The sequence below is a fragment of the Micromesistius poutassou genome (assembly GCF_964030765.1).
Source record: "Micromesistius poutassou genome assembly, chromosome: 22".
NCBI classification, from domain to species: Eukaryota; Metazoa; Chordata; class Actinopteri; order Gadiformes; family Gadidae; genus Micromesistius; species Micromesistius poutassou.
In genome coordinates this window covers 3610748-3636725 of record NC_140292.1, presented here as the reverse complement: position 1 = coordinate 3636725, position 25978 = coordinate 3610748, and the positions used below count along the sequence as shown (strand labels likewise).

General features: G+C 45.3%; 2 protein-coding genes across 2 annotated transcripts in view; one reads left to right on the top strand and one right to left on the bottom strand.

Annotated features, from left to right (window-relative positions):
* Window positions 1-841: 841 nt before the first annotated feature.
* On the top strand, window positions 842-11091 carry prune2 (prune homolog 2 with BCH domain). Its single transcript, XM_084486952.1, has 11 exons — window positions 842-966; window positions 2529-2598; window positions 4135-4359; window positions 4745-4921; window positions 5332-5434; window positions 7018-7149; window positions 7425-7511; window positions 7796-7894; window positions 8023-8061; window positions 9891-9941; window positions 10069-11091. The coding sequence occupies exons 2-11, from the start codon at window positions 2568-2570 to the stop codon at window positions 10100-10102; spliced, it is 978 nt and encodes a 325-aa protein (XP_084343078.1). The 5' UTR covers window positions 842-966; window positions 2529-2567; the 3' UTR covers window positions 10103-11091.
* A 1155-nt stretch (window positions 11092-12246) lies between these two features.
* The window catches only part of LOC311367518 (proprotein convertase subtilisin/kexin type 5-like), a gene marked incomplete at both ends in the record, with an annotated part of 34331 nt that continues 20599 nt past the window's right edge, over window positions 12247-25978 (bottom strand). The window contains 9 exons of the mRNA XM_084486351.1: window positions 12247-12713; window positions 13327-13576; window positions 13943-14043; window positions 14930-15111; window positions 16801-16978; window positions 17699-17935; window positions 20531-20773; window positions 21166-21380; window positions 23556-23760. Coding sequence (XP_084342477.1) covers window positions 12247-12713; window positions 13327-13576; window positions 13943-14043; window positions 14930-15111; window positions 16801-16978; window positions 17699-17935; window positions 20531-20773; window positions 21166-21380; window positions 23556-23760 — 2078 coding nt within the window. The remainder of the gene's footprint in view (window positions 12714-13326; window positions 13577-13942; window positions 14044-14929; window positions 15112-16800; window positions 16979-17698; window positions 17936-20530; window positions 20774-21165; window positions 21381-23555; window positions 23761-25978) is intronic.

Below are 25978 nucleotides of genomic sequence, written 5' to 3'. Positions count from 1 at the left end.
ATGTACAATATACAAAAAGTGCCAGGACAAACAATGATAAAGAAATATATTCGTTAAAGTAGGCCTATTGTAGAAATAATAATGATATAAGGTGTTTTAGGACGGGAGTTTCTGTTTATATTATTTTCATTTTGCTTTATGATCAAATGTAATGGTTACACATTTTTTTTTACAATAAATATATTAACAATTCATGTCCTGGTATAAATATATATTTTGTTTTTTGAACCAGCTCCAATTGATGACCAGCGGATACAGTGTGTCAGATTAACCCAAAAGCTGTGGGGGTGTGGCCGATTTGGCCGGCAGGTGCGACCTTTGTACCACACGGGAGGGGAACTACACTAGACTCTATGTTCTTGTGTAACCTCGGGGCGGGAGCGGTGAGGGAGGGGGTTAAATGACCAAGACAGAAAGAGGTAAGTTACAGAGCGGTCCGTATACCTCGCTTTCTACCCCATTAGTTCAACTGAACATTTGATTTCGATTGACGGGTACGTGTCCGCGGTCTATGGTGTTTTTTTTTTTTTTAATGATTTGATTTATGACGCTCACTGGTGAAATACGCTGTTCAGCGTTTCAGGAAATTGTTTTATAAGTTATAAGATATGAAAGGGTATGGGATAAATAACCTACTATATTATATGTATATCTTTTTATTTATAAACCTTACGAATCTTTTACACTTCAACTAGCTCACAATCAAGATTATCTCTCTCTCTCCCCCTCGATATACTGTGCCAGCGCACTGCCTCTTTGAGACTATGTGCAGAGCCATTCTAGCAGGTGATTGCCCTTATTTGGTCATAGCCTAGATCATGTGACCACAAAATGGTGGAAGCTGCGAGCTGTTTGTAAGCCGAGCATCTCTGCGAAGAGACGGGAAGAAAAGATTAAGCAAAGGGAGCTGGGAGAGCCCATCCATGCTCTGAATCAAAGCAGGTCAGCAGTTCCTGTGCGGCAGTGGTGAGTCCAATAAAATGATGTTTGATTTGGAGAAAATAGCAATGAGGGGGGGGGGGGGGGGGGGGTGGAAGGGTCTCTCTCTCTCTCTCTCTCTCTTCTAGCCGGGAGACAGGAAGAGAGAGGAGGGAGGTAGGGGGAGGGGCTGCTAGTCTCGCCGCACAGTGGTCCTAATAGAGATGTGATGACGTTAGTTGTTATCCCACCATGGAGGATGGCGCCATGGAGGAAACAGCTGATGCTGACGCCCCCCCCCCCTCCCTCCCCCCCTGGATGGGTCTGTTGGCTCGTTTCTTTCCACCGATGACACACCCACAACATGACATCATCACCATCCTCACCATCCATAAATCTTTGATTTTTGTATTTTCTTTTTTTTTGTATACATCATGTGTTGTCTTGTCTGTGGTTTCGCTGCGCTCTGCACTCCCCCAGAGAGGAAGTCGTCTTTCTGTTCTCGTGTGCCTGACACATGTGACCCATGGGAAATTTGCATCAGAGCTGACTCTCATCCTGTCCAGGACTGGACATTTGAATTGAATCAGCACTTGACATTGCAAACAGCAGAGCCGTGTTTTCGTGTGTGTGTGTGTGTGAGAGAGAGTGTGTGTGCGAGGGCGTGAGTGTGTATATAAATAAAACAACCAAAACTCCATTCCTCATGGTCCAAATTGGTTCGAATTGATTCAATGAAGACAGCATATGCACGACTTTTAAACTCAAATCTTCCAGACAAACTGTGACGCCTGATTCGTATATAATCACTGTGCCTTCCGATATGTCCTTTTGTAAGAGATCTAATAGATAATTTGTTTAATTTCTAATTCTAATAGTTTTGCTAAGAGTAAAGACACACAGAATCAACGGTTGTTTGGCGGCTTGCCACTAGTCATACAAAGTAAGGATGGCAACCATTCAATCATTGCTTTGAAGTACCAAGGGGAGAACTGCTTCATTTATTTCACTGAATACGTTTTTTTCTACTAAAGGAGGAGTCTCTGTGTTGTGTAGCCTACAAAGCAATTAGTGTAATTGCTGGTATTATTATGATGCTATATCTGTATTATTATCCTCGTTGTACAGCCTTTTTGAGGACGGTCATTGTCTGAGGACCCTAATGTTGTGTTTAGGTTTCTACCTTATTTGTGCGTGTGTGTGTCTGTCTTCCTAAGCGTGTTCATCACGTGCGTGTGTGTGTCAGTGCGGTGCGCCCGTTTGAGTATGCTGAGGCCATGATGAATTTGAAAGGACCGTAGAGCTGACACTCAACTGTCATCAGTCACACACACATCAAAGTCTGTGACCTCATCCCTAGATTATAATCCCACCTCACACTATGTCCCTGTTTCATCACCAACGGATTACTCTATTCACATCACATTTGATTCCGATTTTATTCTCCCTATTTGATGACTCACCTTTAGTTGTCTACTTTTGTCTGCTTATTTTAATCACACTCTTTGTTGGTTACGTCGCACCGTTGAGGATGTCTCAAATTGCCGGCATTCTCCTCTTCTTTCATGTGCTCACATGACCAATAAACAGGAACCATTGACTCTCGACAGGTTCTTCCAGGTGATGTGTACCTGCCTCCTGAGAGTAAGATGAGCACCGCTGACAGAGACTCTAGACCAGGTGAGCTCCCACCAGGTACCCTCGCTGACCTCACAGATGGTTCCCCCTTTTCTCTCTCTCTCTCTCTCTCTCTCTCTCTCTCTCTCTCTCTCTCTCTCTCTCTCTCTCTCTCTCTCTCTCTCTCTCTCTCTCTCTCTCTCTCTCTCTCTCTCGAGTTCCTTATTTTATATTGAGTTCCTTGTAGTTATTCAGGATTATTTTATTTTTCGGTGTCAGTAACGGCACACTCTTCCCTTTAACGGTTCCACAATGATGCGCGTCAAATTCACTGTTGGGAAACAAGAGTCAACTGAAATGATATAGACCGTATGTTGCTTGACCACACTAAAAACGATACGCTCAAAGTACTTCTCAAGAAACTCAGAACATTTCAGGTCAGCAAGGACATTTTAACTTTGGTTTACCGCTCCCTCATTGAATCAGTTCTCACTTTCAATATCTCTTCTTGGTACAATCAACTCACCATCAAACACAAAACAAAACTCACACGCATTGTGAATCAGGCTGCCAAAATAACTGGCTCCCCTCAACCCCCTCTATCTGAGCTGTACAGCCGTGCAGTGATCAGGAAAGCCAACCTGATCACTGAGGACCCCTCTCACCCCCTCCATCACTCCTTCCAGCTGCTACCATCAGGCAGGCATTTTAATGTACCACTGGCCCGTGAAAACACCTACAAAAAATCCTTCATCCCTTCTGCAATAGCCCTACTGAACAGCACAAAATGAACAACAAAGTCAGCTGTTACCTCAACACCCATGTCTTGTTTTTACGTTTGTGTTTATTTATGACTGGAGCAATGTCAAAGAAAAAATTCTGTAACCCTCGGGTAACAGTCAATAAAGTCTTATCTATCTATCTATCTATCTATCTATCTACCGCAGAAGAGTATTAACATGTCAGCAGAATAAGGCCATATAAACCAATAAAATAATTTTGATGAAAGTAACTTATATCTAATAACAATTGTTGGTAACAGTGGTGTAAGCGGAATACTGAGAGATAGCGATAGATAGATAGATAGATAGATATATAGATAGATTTATACAAGCAATACCCTCTATTAGGCCTGGGCTGAAAGACATATCACGATATAACTTGATCATATTGATTGATATCGATGACTATTGATAATTTGGATTTAAACACTTCTGTTTAACACTTAATATGACCTTCCACTGTTCTTCATTGATAAATACTCCAATGTCGATACAACAATGAAAAACACTATATAAAAAAAAACATAAACATACATAATAAACATAATAAAGAAAAACACAATATTGTAAATAAGTATGGAACCGTGTTTGTGTAACAAACCCAGCTGCTAGATTCGGTGGTCCAGTCTCTTATTGATAAATATATTGAACATGTTTCATATTGATATTGATCAAAAGTCTATCACGATACGATCATTTATTGTTTTATTGCATAAAGCCTAACATCTATGTATCAGAATAAATTGTGATTAAATAAATGATGAATGCACGTATGCATACGTAATGCATGTATCATAATATATAACGTTCCCCACAGCCCCTCCTACCTCGCTCCCCCTGCAAGGAGGAGGAGGAGGAGGAGGAGGAGGAGGGCCGGCCCAGAGGAAGAAGCTGGCCGCCCCCCCCATCAGCCTCTCCCTGGACCAGAGCGAGGACGAGCTGGGAGAGACCCCCGACGACCTTGACATCGATGTGGACGACCTTGACACGCCCGACGAGGGCGATAACCTGGACTACACCGACCATGAGATGGACTGGGACGGTGGGTCAGCGCCGCCGGCCGGATCCCCACAGGGGCCCCCGGGGGCCACTGGGTCCACGAATTAAAAGCGCCACACATAGAGGGTGTAGGGTTTCTCTGGCCTGTGTGAGGGTCAGATGTGAGTGGGGGGGGGGACAAAGCTAAGCTAATGTTGCGGATGGAAATCTAGTTTGAACATCGTGTTTCTGTTGAACGTCGTGTTTAATATTACACATAAATAATTTTTATGTGTAATATTATATTATAATATTATAGTCTCAGAAACCACCAACCCCCTTGGGATGTTTAGCACAAACCATCACAAACGTGTAGTCCCTCGAGACAACGATGACAAGGTTGCGTTTTGGGGGCTGTGTTTTTAAAAAAAAAAAAAAATTTTAACCAGATCCCCGAGCAGCCAATAGGAGCGGAGCGAGGGAGCAGGTGGAGCCAATCCCGACGTGCAGCGCGGAGGAGGAGCGGCAGGAGGGTCAGCTGTGGCGGGCCGTGGTCATCGGGGAGCAGGAGCACCGCATCAACATGAAGAGCATCGAGCCCTACCAGAAAGTCATCTCCCACGGAGGTGACTCCCGCCACACACACACACACACACACACACACACACACACTCAAACACAAGTCACCCTGACTTTGTTGTGTGTGTCGAGGTTTCGTCGACATACTGCATGGTGAGAATTACTGTACGTTAAGATAAATATGTATAGATCTTTCACCTCAAGGCTATAATGATATACTGTACATTTAGAAAATAACTATAGATATATATAGATCTTTTATCGGAGGGTTACAAGTCTGTAGGATCTACATAGATCTGTAGAAATATATATATATATATATATATATATATATATATATATATATATATATATATAATATACTGTATATTATAAAGAAAAGGGTTGGAGGGTCAGGAAAACATTTTTCTATTCTTAATTTTGTTTTTTGTCACAACTTTTGAACAATGTCGTCAAGGTTACTATGGCAACGGAGTTCACGCCATCATAGTGTTTGCCGCCTGCTTCCTGCCAGACAGCGATAGTGAAGATTACCATGAAGTCATGGAGAACCTCTTTCTGTGAGACACACACACACACACACACATATATGAACGCACACACACAAACACACACTAGGGCTTTGACTTTTGCCCAAAAATCATACTCGAAGTTTGTTTGTTTATTAATATTAATATTTGAATATATTCAAATATCTATAATTATAAAACGGTGGTTTAAATCAAGCGATCTGATTAGTTCCTAACTGTTGTATAATGGGCATATAGATAACAGCTATGACGTCCAATCAGTTTGGAGAGTTCCGTATCACGCCGCGCTTAACTTTAACTGTTTAGTTATTTATAAAAGCAATAGCATAGTTCACTGAAGCCTAAAAATATGTTGATTGATGGAGATGGTGGAAAAGCATTAGGCACACGGTGAGTGAAATCGATAGTAGGCTAAATTGCCGGCGAAGGGTTTGAATCATCTTTTCATCTTTAAGGGGGTCTCTCTATCTCATAAAAAAAGTTGGCGCACCGCGCACATAGCCTTACCATGCGCAAAAGCGCTAGTATTCATAACCTCTTCTTTAAGTTCTACCTTAACATTTCGCGTGTTTCTTTGCTCTCTCTCTTTGCTACAAATCTCTTTTGAACGTCGTTCGTTGATAAGGTTGGTCTGAAGCACTCGTAGAACCGTCTTAGCTCTGCCGTAGTGATGTTTCAGCTCCTGCACTCAATAACTTTCAAAAACAAAACTGTCTTCTAAATTAAGGAAATGATACTGGGAAACGAATAAACCATTATATGCAACGAGTGAATTTAATAAGCGATTGAAATACTTTTTGCAACCACCGCCTCTTTCCCTTGACATTTAGTTTTCACCTTAAATATGCGACAGATGTAATTAAGGCAACCTGGTCTCACAGGAATCTGTGAAATGAGTCGGTCTACGTCCCGTTTACAAAAAAATATTAAAAGGTTTGAATATTAAGGGCTGCCTAATATTTGTTTGAATATTATAATCTTTTATAATATTCAAATTATATTCGAATAACAAAGTTCCGAGTCAAAGCCCTAACACACACATCAACGCACAAACACACACGAATGCACATACACACACGTTCACACACACGCACACACATCAACGGACAAACACACATGAATGCACATACACAAACATTCACACATCAACATGCTCAAAATAACGCACTCACGCAAACACACACACACACACTGTGGCAACCCGCCTCGGGGAGTGAACCCGCCTTGGTTAAAACAGCACGCAGTTCGGTTGGGTGTTCAGCCACAACGGCTCGTTTAATTAAACAATAAGACTCTTTTACAAAAAGAACTAAAAGATGATTGCGTGGCACAGCCACAACGGCTGGACTCTCCGTCCACCCAGCCACGAGAGAGCCCCGAATGAACGTGGAAGCCAGCCTTTTAAGCAGGCTTCCTCAGGTGCTCTGCATTACGTTGATTAGGACCGGGCCGGGTTGCCACAACACACACATATTAACACACTTCTACAAACTGTGGTTGTGAAGTTCTAATCATCATAAACCCTTAGTTGAACACCATTTTAAACTCAAGTGTTTTCACCTGAATGGCCCAAGGAGTTTGTTAGAATATGCATTTAATTTGTTGTTTTCTAGGTACGTCATCAGTACACTGGAGCTGATGGTAGCTGAGGACTACATGATCGTCTACCTGAATGGGGCCACGCCCCACCGGAGAATGCCTGGCCTCGGTTGGCTGAAGAGATGTTATCAGATGATTGACAGAAGGTTGGCTGAATCTATTGTATCCATCAGTGCATGCCTCAAAGTGTTTTTCAACTGTAACATTAGTATAATTAGGTGCTTATAATTATTATTTTTCAAGTCAGTTACAAGTACATCATGACAAAAATGTACAGGCTTTTCTTGCTCAATACAAGCAGATGAGGGGTACAGTACAGAGCAGGGCATTGTGTTTCCCCTGGGACTGTAACAACCTAGTCACCACTATACTATCCTTCCCCTCTCATATTCTGACCCCTTCTCCTTTATCTCGTCTGCAGACTCAGGAAGAATTTGAAATCCTTCATCATTGTCCATCCGTCATGGTTCATCAGAACCATTCTGGCCATCACCCGGCCCTTCATCAGGTAAACAGCTCTGGCGTTCCTGATACGACCGCTGTCTGTAAACCGCATGCTTTAGCCACTTCAGAACCACTGTTATTATAGAAGATGTCCAGAGTGTATGCATTAGATGCATTGCTGATTTAAATGTGCTTATCAATTGAATCGAGTGAACATGGTGTATTCATGTTCACTCTAATGTGCCTGTGTGTGTATGTGCACATTTGCATTTTTCCATTTGTGTGTGTGTGTGTGTGTGCGCACGCGTGTGCGGCGGTGTGTCTCACTCTCTCCGTTCCCCATCACAGCACCAAGTTCAGCAACAAGATCAAATACGTAAACAGCCTGGATGAGCTCCGAGAGTTAATCCCCATGGAGTACGTCCATATCCCAGAATGCATCATTAGGTGAGCTTCGCCGACCACGCCGTTTCCCCGCGCACAAGAGCGCTCGCCCTGTGTATCCCAGTCCGTATCAATCTCTGTGTTTTACGCTGACGTCGCTCCAACTCTCACCCCCCCCCCCCCCGCCCCAGGCTCGACGAGGAGCTGAAGGAAGCCACGGAGAGTTCCAAGTAAGCAACGACTCTTTTCTTTATTTTGCTTTTGCGCCTCGTTGCTTCACCAGTGTCCCCCGGGGGGGGGGGGGGGGTGCGCGCCTGCGTTTTAAATAAGTACGGCACACACGGTTTACTGAAGCACCGCTAGTCCCCCGACGCACCACAGCGCTCAGTTAGCGCCTGGTCGGAGCTCCACCTCAGCGGACCAATAGCACGTCTTGTGTGTTACATATCGTTAGCCTCGTCATATTTTCGGCCAAATTGTGATATCTAACCTAACCCTATTGCCATAACGCTGCTGATTCACTGTGTCTCATTGACCTGATCCTATTTACTATGTCCTAAGTAGGCCTGTCACGATAAGAAATTTTGCTGGGCGATAAATTGTCCCAGAAATTATTGCGATAATATTGCCGTTTTGAGACCATTTTCAACTAATATAATGATAATGGCATAATAATGCAAGTACAACCTTTCAAAGATCAATAAACTGTTATTTCTAAACAATATTTAACACTGGAACTGGCAGACAGTCCCATGATCAGTTTTTTTTCGCAGCTGGGAAAACTGCATCGGATGATGCTTTAGGTGCAGATGCATGTTTGTTGTATAGGCGCGTTTAGTTTCTACCACTTTACAACAAATGCGATATATCGACTCGCACAGGTTAAGTGGTTCACCACGGTCCTTCGGTTTGAACCCCAAGTGCTCCCACACGGCAGCTGTCGCGTTCGGCTTTGAAACCAATTCCATCTTTGTTTTTCATTCCTCCAAATCTCAAATAGCGTTTTCTCTGGCTTGTTACTCCTCACGGGGCTCTCATGCTGCACTCTGGCAGAGAATGTCTAGGAAGACGCGTGGAAGACGGGCGTATAGACGGGCTCTGACTCTGTAATGCCAGGGCTCCGCCTCCCCACACAGAGACCATGCGGCTGACCAGTGACTGACACGACTCGAGGGTTAACTCCTCATTACGCCAAGGAGGCGAGAGGGGTCTGTCGAGACCGATGCTCCGGAGTGAAAACTCTTGTCATCCAGTCTCTTTGATAGAGAGAGACATGAGAAAAAAATAATTTAAAAAAAGCTTATTTATTCGCGGACGGCAAAATGATCGTCTCATTTTAATTTATCGTGCGATTAATTGATTTATTGCTTATCGCAACAGGCCTAGTCCTAAGCCAATCAAAGTGCTTTTTTACATGCCATAATCACTATTTGCCTACGTGGGCATTTTACGCTAAATACGAGCTGAACCTTAAAAAAGGCAATTATGCTATGAGGTTAACGATATACACCAGTAAGGACTTCTTAACTTGTTCTTCATTCTTAAAGTGTGCGTGCAACATTTTTAAAGTGTGTGTGCGATTTGGCAGAACACACCGACAACTTATAAAATGTGCATGCTCTGATTACTGTCTGCGTCATCTTTGAGGCTCTGCACGTCACATTTCCAGAGCACTACTTGCCCTGCTTCAGTTTAATTATGTTTCTGATCATTCCATTGATCTGCTGGTGCGCTCGGAAGACAGAAGATCTCTGAGACCACTTTGCTGTGGTCTCAGTTATGGCGAAGAAATACATATAAATAAGAGAAAAGTTGCATTTTTCTTTCATCCATTGTAAGGCTATGATATAATGACCTGCCAATTAATCAGCCGCACTTTACTACTGCCGCTAAGAGCTGTAATTATCATTATTAATATATTTCATTATAATGAAGTGTTTTGCGTTCTTGTCGAGTGCACTCGGATTCACTAGACATAAGATGTGTTCTTGCAGCGTATTGCAATACATTAACCCCCCCCCCCCCCCCCCCCCCCCCTTTCCTTGTTTGTTTGTTTCAGAATTAACAGTTTTCTTCTGGGTCCAGAGCCGACTGCTAGCCGGACGCAGAAGTAAGTCTTCAAAGTTGAAAGTGGAGGAAGAGAAACCGCATGCATGTTTCAATGTTGCGTCACCCCCTATAAGAACAAGGTCTTCAATGTCTTCCTCATATTTTGTTTCTTTTCCTCCTCTTTCAAGCAAACCTGATGAAGCCGGTGTCAGCCCCTCCTAAAGTCACATGTGCCAACACACACACACACACACACACACACACACACACACACACACACACACACACACACACACACACACACACACAGATCACCACAAGACTAGATTACGTTCCAGAGATCGTCGTCTCTGTCACAGTATTCTTGACGCTGTCAGCTGGGAAACGGAGGAGGCTGAGGGCAGGTTAAGTGTGTGTTTGTGTCTGCTGTTTCTGTCACTCAAGAGCTTGGATTCGCTTATTCTATTAGATATATATTTATATATATAAACACACAGATACACACAGACAGACACAGACACATACACACACACACACTCACTCAGACAAAGAGTCCTACCCAAAGCACGTTTTGACACATATAGACTGCAGTATCTGGGACTTTGCTTACAGCGTAGGTAAAATAACTCTCGCAGCATATTTCTTCTCCGGTACATTGTCCGTGAAACGACCACCAATGAAAATGAAAACGTTTTGTGGATCACCTCCTATGAGTCGTTTGTCTGCCTGTCAAAAAAAAAAGTATGAGTTTTGTCGTGATCGTTTCTCTTGGGGATGTTGTCAACAAAGAAAAATGTAGAATTCTCCGCTGCCAACACATTTGTGAACTCAGACCGTCCTTGTTGGCAACACGCTCGGCAGAGTCAGCCAAGTGCACCGCCGTGTGATTATTTTTAAGAAATCCAAGCGACAGTGTTGTATTTGTACGCATGAGTGAGGTTTACTGACTTTAGTATATATGTGTGTGTGTGTGTGTGTGTGAGTCCGTTTCTGTGTTACTGCATAAAAAGAAGTCGGTCGTTGGGCGTGTCGGTGATGTGTGCACTTAACCTGGGGATAGCAGTGCACTAAAGCAGTGATACCTCCCTGTAGTATAAATATATATACACAAAATATGAAACAATCATTCCAACAAGGTTGATCCTGATTGTTGTTGTTCTATAATGAAAGACACACAATGTATATTTATTCCACCCCTGGCCCTAAGGCCGGGCGTTGTGTGTGTGTGTGTGTGTGTGTGTGTGTGTGTGTGTGTGTGTGTGTGTGTGTGCGTGTGTGTATGTGCGCGTGCGTGCGTGCGTGCGTGCGTGCGTGCGTGTGTGTGCGTGTGCGTGTGTGTGTCCTACATCCATCTGAATACGTGAACCTGAGCCGTCGATCCTCTACGAGAGCATGTTGGGTCCCATGCATGAGTGTTGGAGTGTCTCCGTTTGGTGTGAGAAAGTGTGTGGACGTGTGTATTTTAACGTGTGTGTGTGTGTGTGCGTGTATACAGCTTATATATATATATATATATATAAGCTGTCTTAAGACACAACAATTAAACAGGGCGTTTCCCAAGCACAATATCCTCCATGGGCTCTGCGCGTGTGTGAGTGTTTGTTTGAGTGGGTCGTGGGTAGTATGTTTGTTCATATGTGCATGTACCTTATAGCTCATAGATATACCGCCCACCCCACCCCCACTGCTCTTCTACCGCAGTTCACTGGGGAAAACGCCATAGACTTATCGATTCTTGTCTAGTAAATCAATAAATGATTTATCTCTGACTCTTGGGTGTGGTGTTTTTTATTTGTATTCTTTATATTCGACGGGACGAGTGGAGCCGGGGGGGTTAAAAGTAGGAGAGCTTTATTTGAATTGAATACCAGTGCATTTTCTAATTAAAAGCCACCTCAGCAAACAAGGGCAAGTGCGTTACAGAAGAAACGACAGCAACTTAAAGTGCCACTTCAACACCACAACCGTCTCAAAAGATAAATAACATGATAGAGGAAAGATCACAAAGTGGGAGTGTGAACGCCCATGGAGACTATCTTTCATATCGGAGGAAGTTGTTCACATTTCCCCAGACTGCAAGGCACCAAAGAATATTCCTGTCACATATTTAGCATATTTTTGTGAATGGAAAAAAAAAAGTTACACAATACACACCAGCTCATTATAAACAGCTTTTCATCCAGCGCCTCGACTCGCTCGGCTCCTGAGTTTCAGCGGAGGATGCGGATCTCGGCGATATCAGCTCAGAGAGAGAGAGAGACAAAGTGCGGCAGTGGAAGCCGCAAAGACACGTCAAAAGGACAAAACCCCTCCCGACCCACCGCGTCAAGGCCTTCCCCCCCCCCCCCCCCGCACGCGTGCGCGCCTCACCGGAAGGCGTAGCTCTCGTCGTCGTACTCCAGCTCGTCCTCGTTGTCCTCGCCGGGGTGTCCGTAGCGGAACTTCCTGTACACCGTGCCGTCCTGGCCCATGTACACGATGTCCTCGTCTTCGTCCTCGTCGTCGTCCTCGTCGTCGTCCTCGTCAGCGGCCGCGCCGCCTTTGCCCCTCCCGCTGAGGTCCACCAGCTGGGACTGGCGGGAGGACGACCCCCCGCCGCCGCCGGAATTCGAGAAGCCGCCGCCGCCGCCGCCTAGCTTCTCGTAGCCGCGCGGGATGATGATGTCGGGCTGCGCGGTGGTCTTGGAGCGCGAGTGTCTGACGAAGACGACCACGCCCCCCAGGCCCAGGAGCAGCAGGAGGCCGCTGGTGACGAAGATGGCCAGGTTGCCTCTGGACACGTCCTCCTCCTCCTCGTTCCTGAAGGCAAGGTTGGTGCCGAGAATGCACTCCCCTGAGAGTGAGGACGGACACACAGGGAGTGAGAATGCACTCCCCTGAGAGTGAGGACGGACACACAGGGAGTGAGAATGCACTCCCCTGAGAGTGAGGACGGACACACAGGGAGTGAGAATGCACTCCCCTCAGAGTGAGGACGGACACACAGGGAGTGAGAATGCACTCCCCTGAGAGTGAGGACAGACACACAGGGAGTGAGAATGCACTCCCCTGAGAGTGAGGACAGACACACAGGGAGTGAGAATGCACTCCCCTGAGAGTGAGGACGGATAGAGGGGAGTGCATTCTCACTCCCCTCTATCCGTCCTCACTCTCCCCTGAGAGTGAGGACGGATCCAGGGTGTTGGAATGCACTCTCCTGATTGGACCAACTCTAACCTATAACCTAAACTCAACCATCTCTAACCTATAACCTAAACTCACCCATCTCTAACCTATAACCTTAACTCATCCATCTCTTACCTAATACCTATAAGCAGCCATCTCTAACCTAATACCTATACCTTGTGTCAAAAGCCAATCAGAGCGCGGTTCTGGGCAGCGTGGGCGGGTCTTAACCAGAAACTGTGGGGGGGGCGGGATCCACAATCAGGCAGAATAAGGCCCACCTTGAGTCTCGGTGCAGTTACAGCAGTCCTGCTGCTGATGCTGGGACGGGCCCCCGGGGGACAGCGCGCTCCTCTGCGAGGCCCCTTCCTCTCCTTCTTCTTCTTGGGGCTCCTGGAGACGGCAGCAGGGCAAACAGCGCCCTCCGGCTGCCAAGATGGCCAGCACGGGACACTCTGTGCAGTTCCCCTCGCCGGGGCCCCTGCACTCCAGACAGGAGCGGTCGCAGTCCTCACAGCCGTCACCGGAGCCCTGTTAGGGGACCACAGAGCGGCGTACAGGGTGTGTCTTGAAAGGGGAGAGTGTGAAACTGTGTAGAGTAGGCAGTGTGTATAGCTGTCTGTGTGGTGAAGGGGCGTGTGAAACTGTGTTGTTTTTAATCATTATTGATTGTTATGATCATATTTGTACTTTCGTCCCAAACTCAATTTCAACTAGAATTCATTTAATGATGTGATTTATTTCATTGTACTTCCTAACTTTGAGTTGTAGTGGGTGGGTATATAACAAGGCACCGGGGTGCTTATGCTGTCCATCGTCACTTCCACTTCTCTACAGATCTATTGTGTGTTCTATTGCGATTCGGATTGTGGAAATGTGTGAGTGAACAGCAGTTACCTGTAGTGTGGGATACTGTCCAAACGCGCACAGGGATTCACAGGCGCCGTCTGTAAAGATGTAGCCGTCGTGACAGGAGTCACAGCTGCGGGCCTCTTTACCTGCAGGGACGACGAAGCAGAAGCTGTAGGTCCTTTCTCTACAGAGCGACGTTTGCCCGTAGCGTACGGGGGTGTAGCGCTGTGAAACTATGCCGCCATCTCTGGGGGAACGCGGAATTCAATATGAGGCACTCAGGGTTTCAGTAAAGCTGATACTACATATTTTGATATTACGTAGATGTAGTTTTGTTTGGGGAAGTTTTGATGTTATAACGTATTATTGAGATGCATTCCAGTAACCCCCTTCTGTCATAAAATATTTTTTGAAGACACACACACACACACACACACACAGCATTTGTGATTAATAATGATGTGGAAATGCAGTTAATGCAGTAAATGCAGCACCAGAAATAGTTTCATTCAGACACAAAAAAATAGATAGGTAGGTAGAGAGAGAGAGAGAGAGAGAGAGAGAGAGAAATTTGACCCCTTGAGAACCTTGTGATTGGCCGACACAGTTGGACAACAGAGCATCACAAGTCAGAGCGTCCTTCGTTGTGCGTGCTTGTGCCGTGAATGTTAAACCATTGTTCCTGTAAAAGGTGGCACCACAACTTTAGCAGTAACGTTTCACGTCTTATGCGGGGAAATTGGCTGAACGGATTTGCTCGGATTTCGACACCAGGAGGCAGCCCCCAATCGCACAGACTAATTGGACTGCAGTATAGGACTGTGGTAGTGTGTGTGTGTGTGTGTGTGTGTGTGTGTGTGTGTGTGTGTGTGTGGATGATGGCTGGCTTAATCAGCCTCACCTGGCGGAGTCTGATTGGACTCTGGGGCTGGGTGAGGCTGCACACCTGTTGCACGCTGATTTGATCACGTTCGCCGCAACGACTACTCGACTTCTCTCCGTGTGTGGAGGAGTAGCCCTCCCCCATCTCACCTATGCAGGTCTTGCAGCTGCCGTGGCAGGGCTCGCAGAGGTGGTGGGTGGGGTCTCGGTGGTGGTCCGGCGGGCAGGTCGCCAGGCAGCGGCGCTGGCTCCGCAGGTAGAGGAGGCCGGGCGGGCAGCTCAGGCACGCCCTGTCCCCGCCGCCCTGACACTCCCCGCAGGCCGCGTCGCACCTCACGCACGTCCGGGATTCCACGTCGCCATAGTGACTAGGACCGGGTAGATGAGGGAGGAGGGGTGGGGGGGGGGGGGGGGTGGAGAGTGAGAGAGATGTTGATTGTGGTTGTCGCTGTTCATTTGTGTTGTGTTTCTGCCCAGCGCACCATGAATCATTTATGAGTATATAAATAATGAACTATGAATAATGGAACGGGAATAATTCAATAATCATGGAAACATATATATAATGTCACGTGAAAATAATCATTTAGTAGAGGCCCATGAAGACGTATATGTATATATGTGTATTGTTTTCCTTTGAAGTGTGTGTAATAACCTGCTCATTCGCTGCTTAAATATCTACTAAATGAAACCATTTAGTAGATGCAATTCTAAAGGTTCCATATAATGACTGATGATTACACATGACATATAATTAAAATCTTACAAATAATTACTTAAGCTGGTCATTATGTTGAGTGGCTTCTTCAAAAGGTGTAAAAGATGACTAATCCAGCTAATGCTACACATTCTCTGGATTTGATCTAACTACAGACATACCCTATATACTCCCTATATACTCCTACAGACAAGGCTCACATACTCTGTATTTGATCTAACTACAGACAGCCTATATCGTATTTAGAAGCCGTTGATACAACATGCAGACATTGTTCGAGAGTTTCCATGGACGCTCACACTGGTCTTTAATCCATGAGTCTTTGAAGCACATGTATTATTAATATATATTCATACAACAAAATTAATGTGTATGAGCCAAGCCCCCAACCCACAGTGTGTGGGCGTGTCCATCTAGATGTGCGCCGGATAGATCTAGTCTACCAGCCTAGCCAGCGGACTGCAGAAAACGTTGCTCATCTATCCGCCATACATCTGGATGGACACGCCCACTCGTGATGTCAGAAGAGGCCGTTTTTCAGAACGGCTTCCAACGGCTAATCATACGCACACCTGGTGGTACAATATGTCACCTTTAAAGCCACATGGCACTCGAAAAAAACCTATGCGTAAACGGTCATGTGCTGGAGTGGTTCCCAGGGCCGGGGCGAACGCTAAACTCTGGGGAAGCCCCCCCCGCAGCCCCCCCACCCCCCGTCCGTAGATCTGCCTATTTGTGTGTTGTTTCTCCGGGGGTAAGTGAAGGTAAAGGATAATGAGTGAGATTAAAACAGCCCTTGTCACAATTTGTATTCCTAATGTTCCCTATTTGTTCTCTCTGGGGTATTTAACTGCACATCAATTTAATGCGCCGTTAATTTAACGCTCGCAACCGCCACAGTATAAATAAAATCCTGTCTCATTAGCATTTTTGCAGGGGGGGGGGGGGGGGTAATTAAATCTCAATCCAAATGGACCGGTTTCCACACAATAAACTTGTGTGCGCAAAATGCGCCGCGGCAATGAAACAACAAGGAGAAATGTACTGTACCACCGTTTTCATTTTTTACTATTCCCTATTTTCCAATTTCATATTTCGGATTGTATTTTCGTTTTTCCTTGCTCCCTCGCACCAACATAACCAAACACACAAAGTCCTTGCACTGACCTGCTGCTTGCAATACATTAACAGCCTGACTGTGACTGTGAGGAACTGCTGTATTTCTGAACTGACCCAGAAAAAAAGGGTAGCCTAGCCTCACATGAGGAATGACCGGTGAAACGAGACACCGCCTGGCTCTTACCTAGCGGGGCAGCTCTCTACGCAGTCCTGGCTCTGCCTAAAGAGGTGGGCTTTGCAGCGGACACACTCGTGGCTGTGTTTGCCCGTGCACGACAAACAGGAGGGGTGGCACGCTTCACACCGGTGCCCTCTGTCGTCCTGGTAGTAGCCAGCGGGGCACGAGTCCACGCAGGTGCCATCTGCAATGCACACACGCGGAAAACACGGACACACACACACATGCACACACGCGAGGACACACACACACACACACAGAATTATTTGTCACAGCTGCAACCTGGAACATTGTGCCCGTGCAAACAGTAATGGTTTTATTCAGTGTGTGTCTTGTAATGTCTATAAAACGTGGTGAAGAGACGTGTGAGAGCACTATCTTAACTAACTTGATAGGGCTTTAGGCAGTGCTCACTTGAGTATTTTAGGCCATTTTAACAAGTCTTAAATTAATTGAACGCTACCACTGATTAGATCAGACTAGTAGCTCAGTCTAATTGTTTTTAAGTTGTGGGTCCACGGCACAACACACCATTACCATTTAGTAGATACTTATATCTTAAGTGTTTCACCTCGGATTTAATTGATTTTGTTTTTTTCAAATCCCATTAAAGAACAAGTAAGGGTGAGGCTCAAGAATGCCTACAGGTAGACTAGACATCAGGGTTTCAACAAAGATACTTTATGCTGGGAGTCAAACACCTCAACTCCCTATACCTTCAATGGTCAGTTCCACCCTCTGAGGTCATTTAACCTTTATATTCCCTAGCGTTAGCCTCATAGCATAACATGTCTTTTTTTATATATATATATATATATATTTGGCAAATATGGTAACTATGCTATGAGTCTAACAGATAATAAATAACATGAACCATGTGGATGGCTGGTATGTCCCCACTCACTGAGGAGCATGTGTTTGGGGTGGCATGCGGAGCAGTGGGTGGTGCCGGGGCCCCAGCACTGGTGGCAGTACGGGTGACAGAGGATACACCCTCCGTCCTGGTCCAGGTAGCGGTGGGGCGGGCAGTGGGGGGCCGGCGGCGGGCAGCGGCCCCCCTCGTCCGGCCTCTGGTGCGACTGGCAGCTGACACAGGAGTCGGGGCGGGGGCCCCGGCAGGTCAGGCACGACGCGTCGCACTCTGGGGAGAGGGACGAGGAGGAGGAGACGTTTCAGTTAGACTGGAGGACTCAGCAGGCGCTGTCCGAGTGTACTATGGCCATATTGTCAGTGTTATCTGATCATGTGTGTGACTGCTGTTGACTATGTATGTACTTTTATTGAGTATATGCACGTTAAAATAACATTTATTATTATTTTTATTATTATTATTGTGCAGAGTGGCTCAGCAAGAAGAGGGTTAGAGCTCAGTTAGGATACCTCGGACATGTAGGACAGCGAATATTGGGCTTCGAACTCTTATCACATGTTTTCCATAGTTAGTCGCAATTAATTGTAAATAAATCGCCATTTTTTTAATCTATTCAAAATGCACAATTTTTCAAGTTTTTAATAGGCAAAATATGCTAGCTTTATGCAAATGTACGCATATTATTTATTGGAAGTCAAGTAAGAAGTCAACCAGTCAACCTTTTTTCCCGGCATCAACACAAAACAATGGACTGAAACAATCCAGGGCAACCAAGCATTTATCAATGTGCTCCACTCACAACTCACAGCAATTAAAAACGATGATTAGAAAGATGCTTGATGATTTAAAGACCTGGGTCTTTAAATGATTTAAAGACCTGATTTAAAGACCTGGGTCTTTAAATCATAAATAACCCGTTTGAAACGGGAGCGTATAAAGTAACAAGTGTTCCCTCACAAGCTCAGGCCAGAGATCCAGCTCCATTGGACGGCACTGTAATACAGTCTTTATTACTGAATATATATACTGAGTAATAATAAGTGGTACTCCTCACAGTCTGCCAAAATAAAAGTGCAGTGGGTTGGAAAGTAAAAATCTATTTTTGCATAAATAACAAAAAGAAAAAGTGCATATGAGTATTTAATATATTTTTGTTACATACTTTCATTATTTTAAGACCAATCCACAGTCTAATATAATATAGCATATGATATAGTTTTGTATTATATACTGTATGTGTTTCTAGGTCTCAATACAAGGGTTAATTAATATCATGTCAAATCATAATACAGTCTGGGTTTCAAGACAGCGTCATCGTTATGCTTCACACTGAACTATGTTGACATGTACGTACTGTACTATGGCTGCAATCGCTTGGCTGCTTTACGCTTGGGTTATGCCGTTTAGAGACATAATTGTTTTGGAAATCACTCTGGCTCATCTGCCGTCAAAGCCAGTTTGTTTACCATAGAGCAGATGGAAAGAGAGGGGAGTAGCCCCATCCTACCATGTTACATCATTATTTTGGATGCTTCAATAGTTTCTACCAAACTACCATTTGGATCTGTGGCTGATGAAAAGTATAGGACTACTCTTATGAGCGTGAACCTAAAAGATAAAACCTGCAGAAGGGGAGAGTGAAGCCCGCTCTACAGTGAGATGGAGACCTTCCTATAAGTGAAATCAATGAAAACAGCCTATACGTTTATGGTGTAGCCTACCTTTACTGCGAGTCGGGGGCGATTTAAAGAGGAATTACGTTAAATGCAGGACAAGCATTTAGTGATTGAACATAATGACGGCGCTTCTTGTCCACAATTAGTCTTGCCCACAATCAGTCTTGTGCACAATCGTTTTGAGTCATGTGATCAACTCCTGTAATTGCTAGTTGCCATCCGATCCACAAGGTAAAGGTACTGCTCCTCTGCACCACATACAGTGTATATATACACATATATATACATATATATACATATATATATGTGTATATATACATATATATATACATATATATCTGTATATATACACTGTATGTGGTGCGGAGGACCAACGGAATGCCCAGTATGGAAATTAACTGTACCTGTACTGTACTGTACTGTTCCTGAACCTACACCCGATTTCAAACATAAAATGTATACTTTTAAAGAAACGAATACTGTTATCTGAGACATGGAGTGGCTTCTCCGTGATCTCAACTAACAGATTCTGCAAAAAAATGAAAATCACTTATTTTGAAAAAAATTGCTTCTTTGTTAATTTCCGCGAATGTTGTCTTCGCGACTTGTGTCCTTGGATTCTATGACCCGTCACATATATATATACATATACAGTATATACAGATATACACACATACATACATACATACATATATATAAATAAACACACATTTTTTATAACATATGGTATGGTTGGTTTGTTGGTATGTCTGTTATGATTCTTCTGTCTTCTTCTGTCCCAAATACAGGTCGGGTGTTGATTATGGTAATGATAATGAAAGCAAATAGAACCTGTGCTTATAGATTACGTTTTATGGTAATGGAGGCAGTCCACTCGGCTGAACTTGGCTGTATAACTATATAAATAGTGGACCTCGGCCTCGTAATCGTATTAAATACCCAATACCCAAAAAAACAACAAAGCACACAGCCATGTCGGGACAGACGCTAGATGATTTTGAATGCCGCCGTCCAAAATAGACCAGTGAATTCCTATTTAACATACATTTAATACAACCATAATACATTACTTGACCTGCGCGTGTGGCTCAAAACAATACAATGCTAGTTCTTGATAGTGCGTCCGCTGCTAATATGAAGGAGCACATAATCCCTGTCTGATCCCAATGGTGGTTGAAACGTTTGTCACCTTTGCACTCTCCAGTGAGGGCGTCCCGGTAGAAGTGGGCGGGGCATCTGGGTCGGCACGCCCCGTTGTGGAGAGAGGCGTCGGGGTCTGAGCAGGTGTCACAGTCGTTGCTGTGGGGCCCGTCGCACAGCAGGCAGGTGGGGTGGCAGCTCCCGCAGAGCCTCTGGTCCGCGTCGTCGTAGAAGCCCTCGGGACAGTCGAGCACACAGTGGCCCTCGTGGAGGAAGTGGTACTCCTCGCAGTCTGCCAAAATAAAAGTGCAGGGGGGTTGGACGTATATTAGGCTATATTTGATAGTGTTGTAATATATGTTTACTCAAGTATTTAATCATTTGTCATTGTTTGTTATACACCTCCATTATTTTAACACCAATCTAATATAATATATCCTAAAATATAGTATTATATTATACAATCTGTTAATTTGTCTGTAGGTCTCAATACAATGAAAAAAAACAAAAATAAAATAAACATTATGTCATCGGTTGTATTTGTGACCAGTTAACGATACCAATAAAAGAAATAAAAAATGAAAATAAAAAACAGTATATAGCCTATATACAATTTTATATACAATAAAAACCCAGATACAGATACAGTAGTTTCAGTAACCCCGTCCGTCCGTCCGTCCGTACCGGTGCACTGTCCGGGCCGGGCGCATCGCTGGCAGGCGGGGGGGCAGGGCAGGCAGCCCCCCCCCTGGGCGAGGTGGCCGGGGGGGCAGGTGGACACGCAGCGCTGCTGCAGCAGCAGCAGTGGGGGCTGGCAGCTCAGACAGTGGGTGCTGTTCTGCCCGCAGGACGCACAGCCCTCCGCGCAGCTGTGACACACCTGGCCCACGGGATAGCCCCTGTGGAGAGGGGCGGGGGGGGGGGGGGGCGGGGGGGGTTAGACGGACCAAACAGGAAGTACTTCCCCCGAGCTTCCTGTTTCGCTTCCGTGATTTAAAGGTGACATTATTATACCACCAGGTGTGAGAGTGATTAGCCGTTACAAGCCGTTTCGAAAATCGGCCTCTTCTGACATCACGAGTGGGCGTGTCCACCTAGACGTCACGCCGGATAGGTCAGTCTACCAGCCTACCCGGTGGACTGTAGCAATCACGCCTGGTGGTTTAACATGTCACCTTTAACAGGACGGTTTCGAAAGAGATGCACTTGAAATCGATATTTTGCGCGTGCACAAACAAGACACTCAGACACAGTATCGATCACGTGTCACCGTTCCCGCCGACACCAAACACATGCACGCGCCGACACGTGGCCAAACACAAACACCAGACTCCGGGCAGAAGGGGTACGTATTCGGAGAGTACGATTCTAACGCTTCTGAGCGTAATCTATAATTCACGGCTTTTTCCATGACTCAACAGCTCAAACAGCTCAAAGTTTTTTGGGTCGCAAGGACACCGGCCGCGCTCGCAGAGAGGCCGGGAAGAAGCCGAGATGATACGCGGGTTGATGGTGTTTTCTTTCTTGCACCAGCTGTTGAAAATATGGTAATTACCTCTCTGAGTATTCATCGCGGCCAGAAAGAAACGAGAATCCGCCAAGAAGGAGGCTTCTCGCAAGGACAATTCGACAAATACCATCTGACAGTTCCATCTGAAGTGATGCCACCGCGCGATAATGAGACCCGAGGAAACGCAACGGACGGAAAGTAAACTTTGGACGACGGGGCGAAGTAGCACCGTTTTTTAAGTTTTGCCTCGTTCTCCTTGTCCCCCTTTCTCTCTCCGCTTTCTGCTCGTTTGTCTAACTCAACTGTCAAACTGTGTGTGTGTGTGCGTGACTGAGAGTCAGAGTGTGTGTGTGTGTGTGTGTGTGTATGTGTGTTTGTGTGTGCGTATATGTGTGTGTGTGTGTGTGTGTGTGTGTGTGTGTGAGTGCGTATGTGTGTGTGTGTGCGCTTGTGTGTGCCTATATGTGTGTGCCTATGTGTGTGTGTATGTGTGTCCGTATGTGAGTACGTATGTGTGTATGTGTGTGCGTATGTGTGTGTTTGTGTGTGCGTATGTGTGTGTGTGTGTGTGTGTGTGTGTGTGTGCTAGTTGTGATCCTGACAACGTAACCTGGCCTGGTGGACAAATGACCCACTTTCCAACTTTCCACTCTGCGTTTTACACTAAGGCCTCCTTAAATATGTGCGGACTTTGACTGCACGATAAATCTTCATTACACTTTTGAGCAACCCCCAAGCCATCTCCTTTACTCTAGTGTGAAACGTATGCACTTATTGTATCGTAAGACTAAATGGTGTGTATTACCTCACACTATTATTATGCGTTGATGATACTTTATATGATACGATATTATAAATATTGTTGTTAATATATGTTATAATTTTAAGAGTTAAAACATTTAACCCTCTGGAGAGATTAATACCGCTGATCTTAACCCTGACCCTCTAGAGAGATTCATACCTCTGGCCCTAATCCTAACCCTCTAGAGATTCATACCACTGACCCTAACCCTCTAGCGATTCATACCTCTGACCCTAACCCTCTGGAGAGAGATTCATACCTCTGGCCCTAATCCTAACCCTCTAGAGATTCATACCTCTGGCCCTAATCCTAACCCTCTAGAGATTCATACCTCTGGCCCTAATCCTAACCCTCTAGAGTGATTCATACCTCTGGCCCTAACCCTCTACAGAGATTCACACCTCTGGCCCTAACCCTCTAGAGTGATTCATACCTCTGGCCCTAACCCTCTAGAGAGATTCACACCTCTAGCCCTAACCCTCTAGAGTGATTCATACCTCTGGCCCTAATCCTGACCGTCTGGAGAGTTTCCATACTCTGACCTTAACCCTGACCCTCTGACAATAGATCCAATACCGCTGACCATAACCCTATCCCGCTGACGAGAGATGAATACTGCGACCCTAACCCTCTGACGAGAGGCTGCTGAAGACAGACCACTGAAGAGAGAGCGCTGAAGAGAGACCGCTAAACAGAGAGCACTGAACAGAGACCGCTGAAGAGAGACCGCTGAAGAGAGACCACTGAAGAGAGCGCGCTGACCTGTCACACTGATGGACGCAGGTCCCGTCCTGCAGCAGCCAGGGCGCGGCTGCCTGGTGGGGGGGCTGGCAGTGGAGGCAGCGCTGGGCGTCCTCACACTGCACGCAGCCCGGGGCGCACGCCTGGCACACGCCCACCGCCACGTCCTCGAAGCTGGCCGGGGGGCACCGGGACACACACGTCCGCTGCTGGGTCAGGTAGCGGCCTGGTGAGGTGGGGGGGGGGAGGGGGGGGGGGGGGGGGGGGAGAGGAGAGAGAGGTGACTGGGATGGACGTGACGGTGAAAGGGTAAGGGGTCGGTACGCACGCATGTGTATAACACATGCATCGTCAACGCATTCACAGACACACACACACACACACACACACACACACACACACACACAAACACACATATGCACAGGTACACAAACACATCAACACATTGTCGAGTGTTTGTGTAGATGTCACTGTGCTGAACGTTACAGTGAAAGGGTTAGGGGTCGGTACGCACGCATGTATATAACACATGCATCGTCAACACAGTCACACACACGGACACAAACACATCTACACGTTGTCTAGTGTTGTTGTTTAAATGTTTGTTGTTACTGTCAGTGGAAGCCAAGCGTATAACTGCTCATTCTTCATGTTAGCACCCCTTGCTGACTCTGGATATTAGAGTCCCATTATGTCTCGGTGTGTGAGTTTGATATCAGACTGACTTTATATAAGAGTACCAGTATGTCTGGGTGTGTGAGAATGATGTCAGACTGAGTTTATATTAGCTTCCGAGTGTGTCTGGATGTGTGAGTATGATGTCAGACTGACTTTATGTTAGAGTTCCAGTATGTCTGGGTGTGTGTTTGATATCAGACTGACTTTATGTTAGAGTCCCGGTATGTCTGGGTCAATGATTTCTTTGTAGACGGACCTTTGCCACATGATTTACACTGGTTCCTCTCCTTCCCAGAACAGGACTCACAGACAGGATGGCAATCCTTACAAACTCCATCATCTGGACATAGAGGTACAGTACAACCGGATAAGTAAGACGTAAGACTCTTTATTAATTTGGCAAAAAGGTTTCAAAATGATTCACTGCGACTTTTAGAAACATTTCTCAAATACGCCACATGTACACATGAACCAGAACCTTTCAGTTAGGGAGTCTAACTGTCTATATTACCTTAGTATTAATATTATATAATTATATATAATTTCTGGAGATAACAGTGTTAACGACGCTGAATGCTCGAATATTAATTGGTGATTAAGCGTTGAATGCAGAGAGTGCTTGTCGACAAAGTGCAAAGTCAGACTTTAACCACTTTTTTGTGCTGCGTCGTCACTCTTACCAAAGAAAAACGTAGGTTCTGACGATCTTTTGTGAGCCAGTCTCAGTTCTTCTCCCATTATTGATACGGTGTGACTGCATTGGCCCTTTCCTCTAATTAGCATATTATCGGTTGAGGACTCAATAACGACTCGTCCCCCCCCCCCCCCCCGAGTGTATGGAACGAATTGTGAAAGGTGCGGTACTTTTCCGTCCCACTGATTATATCTATCGAAATACTAAAATGTCAATAAATATGTATATATCATAACGTCTATATATCAATGATAACATCTATCTAAATATGAAAACGTCAATATAAATATTATAACGTCTCTATATGTTCTAACCTCTACATATCTACATATATCATAACGTCTATAGAATAACGTCTATCTATATATGAAAACGTCAATATAAATATTATAACGTCTCTCTATATGTCATAACCTCTATATATCTATATATATATATATAGATATATACTGTATATATATAATAACATCAATATTAACTTTTGCTAACTTGTCTTGTCTATTGCCGCTTTTCCACCACCAGTACCAGCTCGACTCGCCTCGACTCGCCATGCCTTTTTTGCGTTTCCATTGGCAAAAAAAGTACCTGGTACCTAGTACCGGGTAGTTTTTTTTTAGTACTACCTCCGTCGAGGTTCCAAGCGAGCGGAGTAGGTACTTTTGTGTGACGTAAACAGGCTGCTGGTAACTGATTGGCCAGCAGCTGTAAATGGGAATAATCACTCAAAGTTAAGTTGTGTCCGGCGTGGTTGGAGTCCACGAACCCGCTCCCGAGGGGGACACTGATCAGCGTTTCGCCGTGTGTGTCGCTCCTTTCCCGGGGCTAGAGTTAGGCTGCGTGTGGTTGTGTGTGTCGGGCGTGGCTGGAGACCACGGACCGGCTCCTGAGGATCAGCGTTTCGCTGTTTTGTTTTAGTGTCGTTCCTTTCCCAGGGCTCGAGTTTCGCCTCGAGGATGGAGGTATGGTAACAACAGATGTGCATTGCGCTTTTTATTTTATAACCTTAACCTTTCCCGGGAATCAGGAAATAGTCTTGATCAGATTCAGATTTCCCGGAATCGCGTCTCCCGTG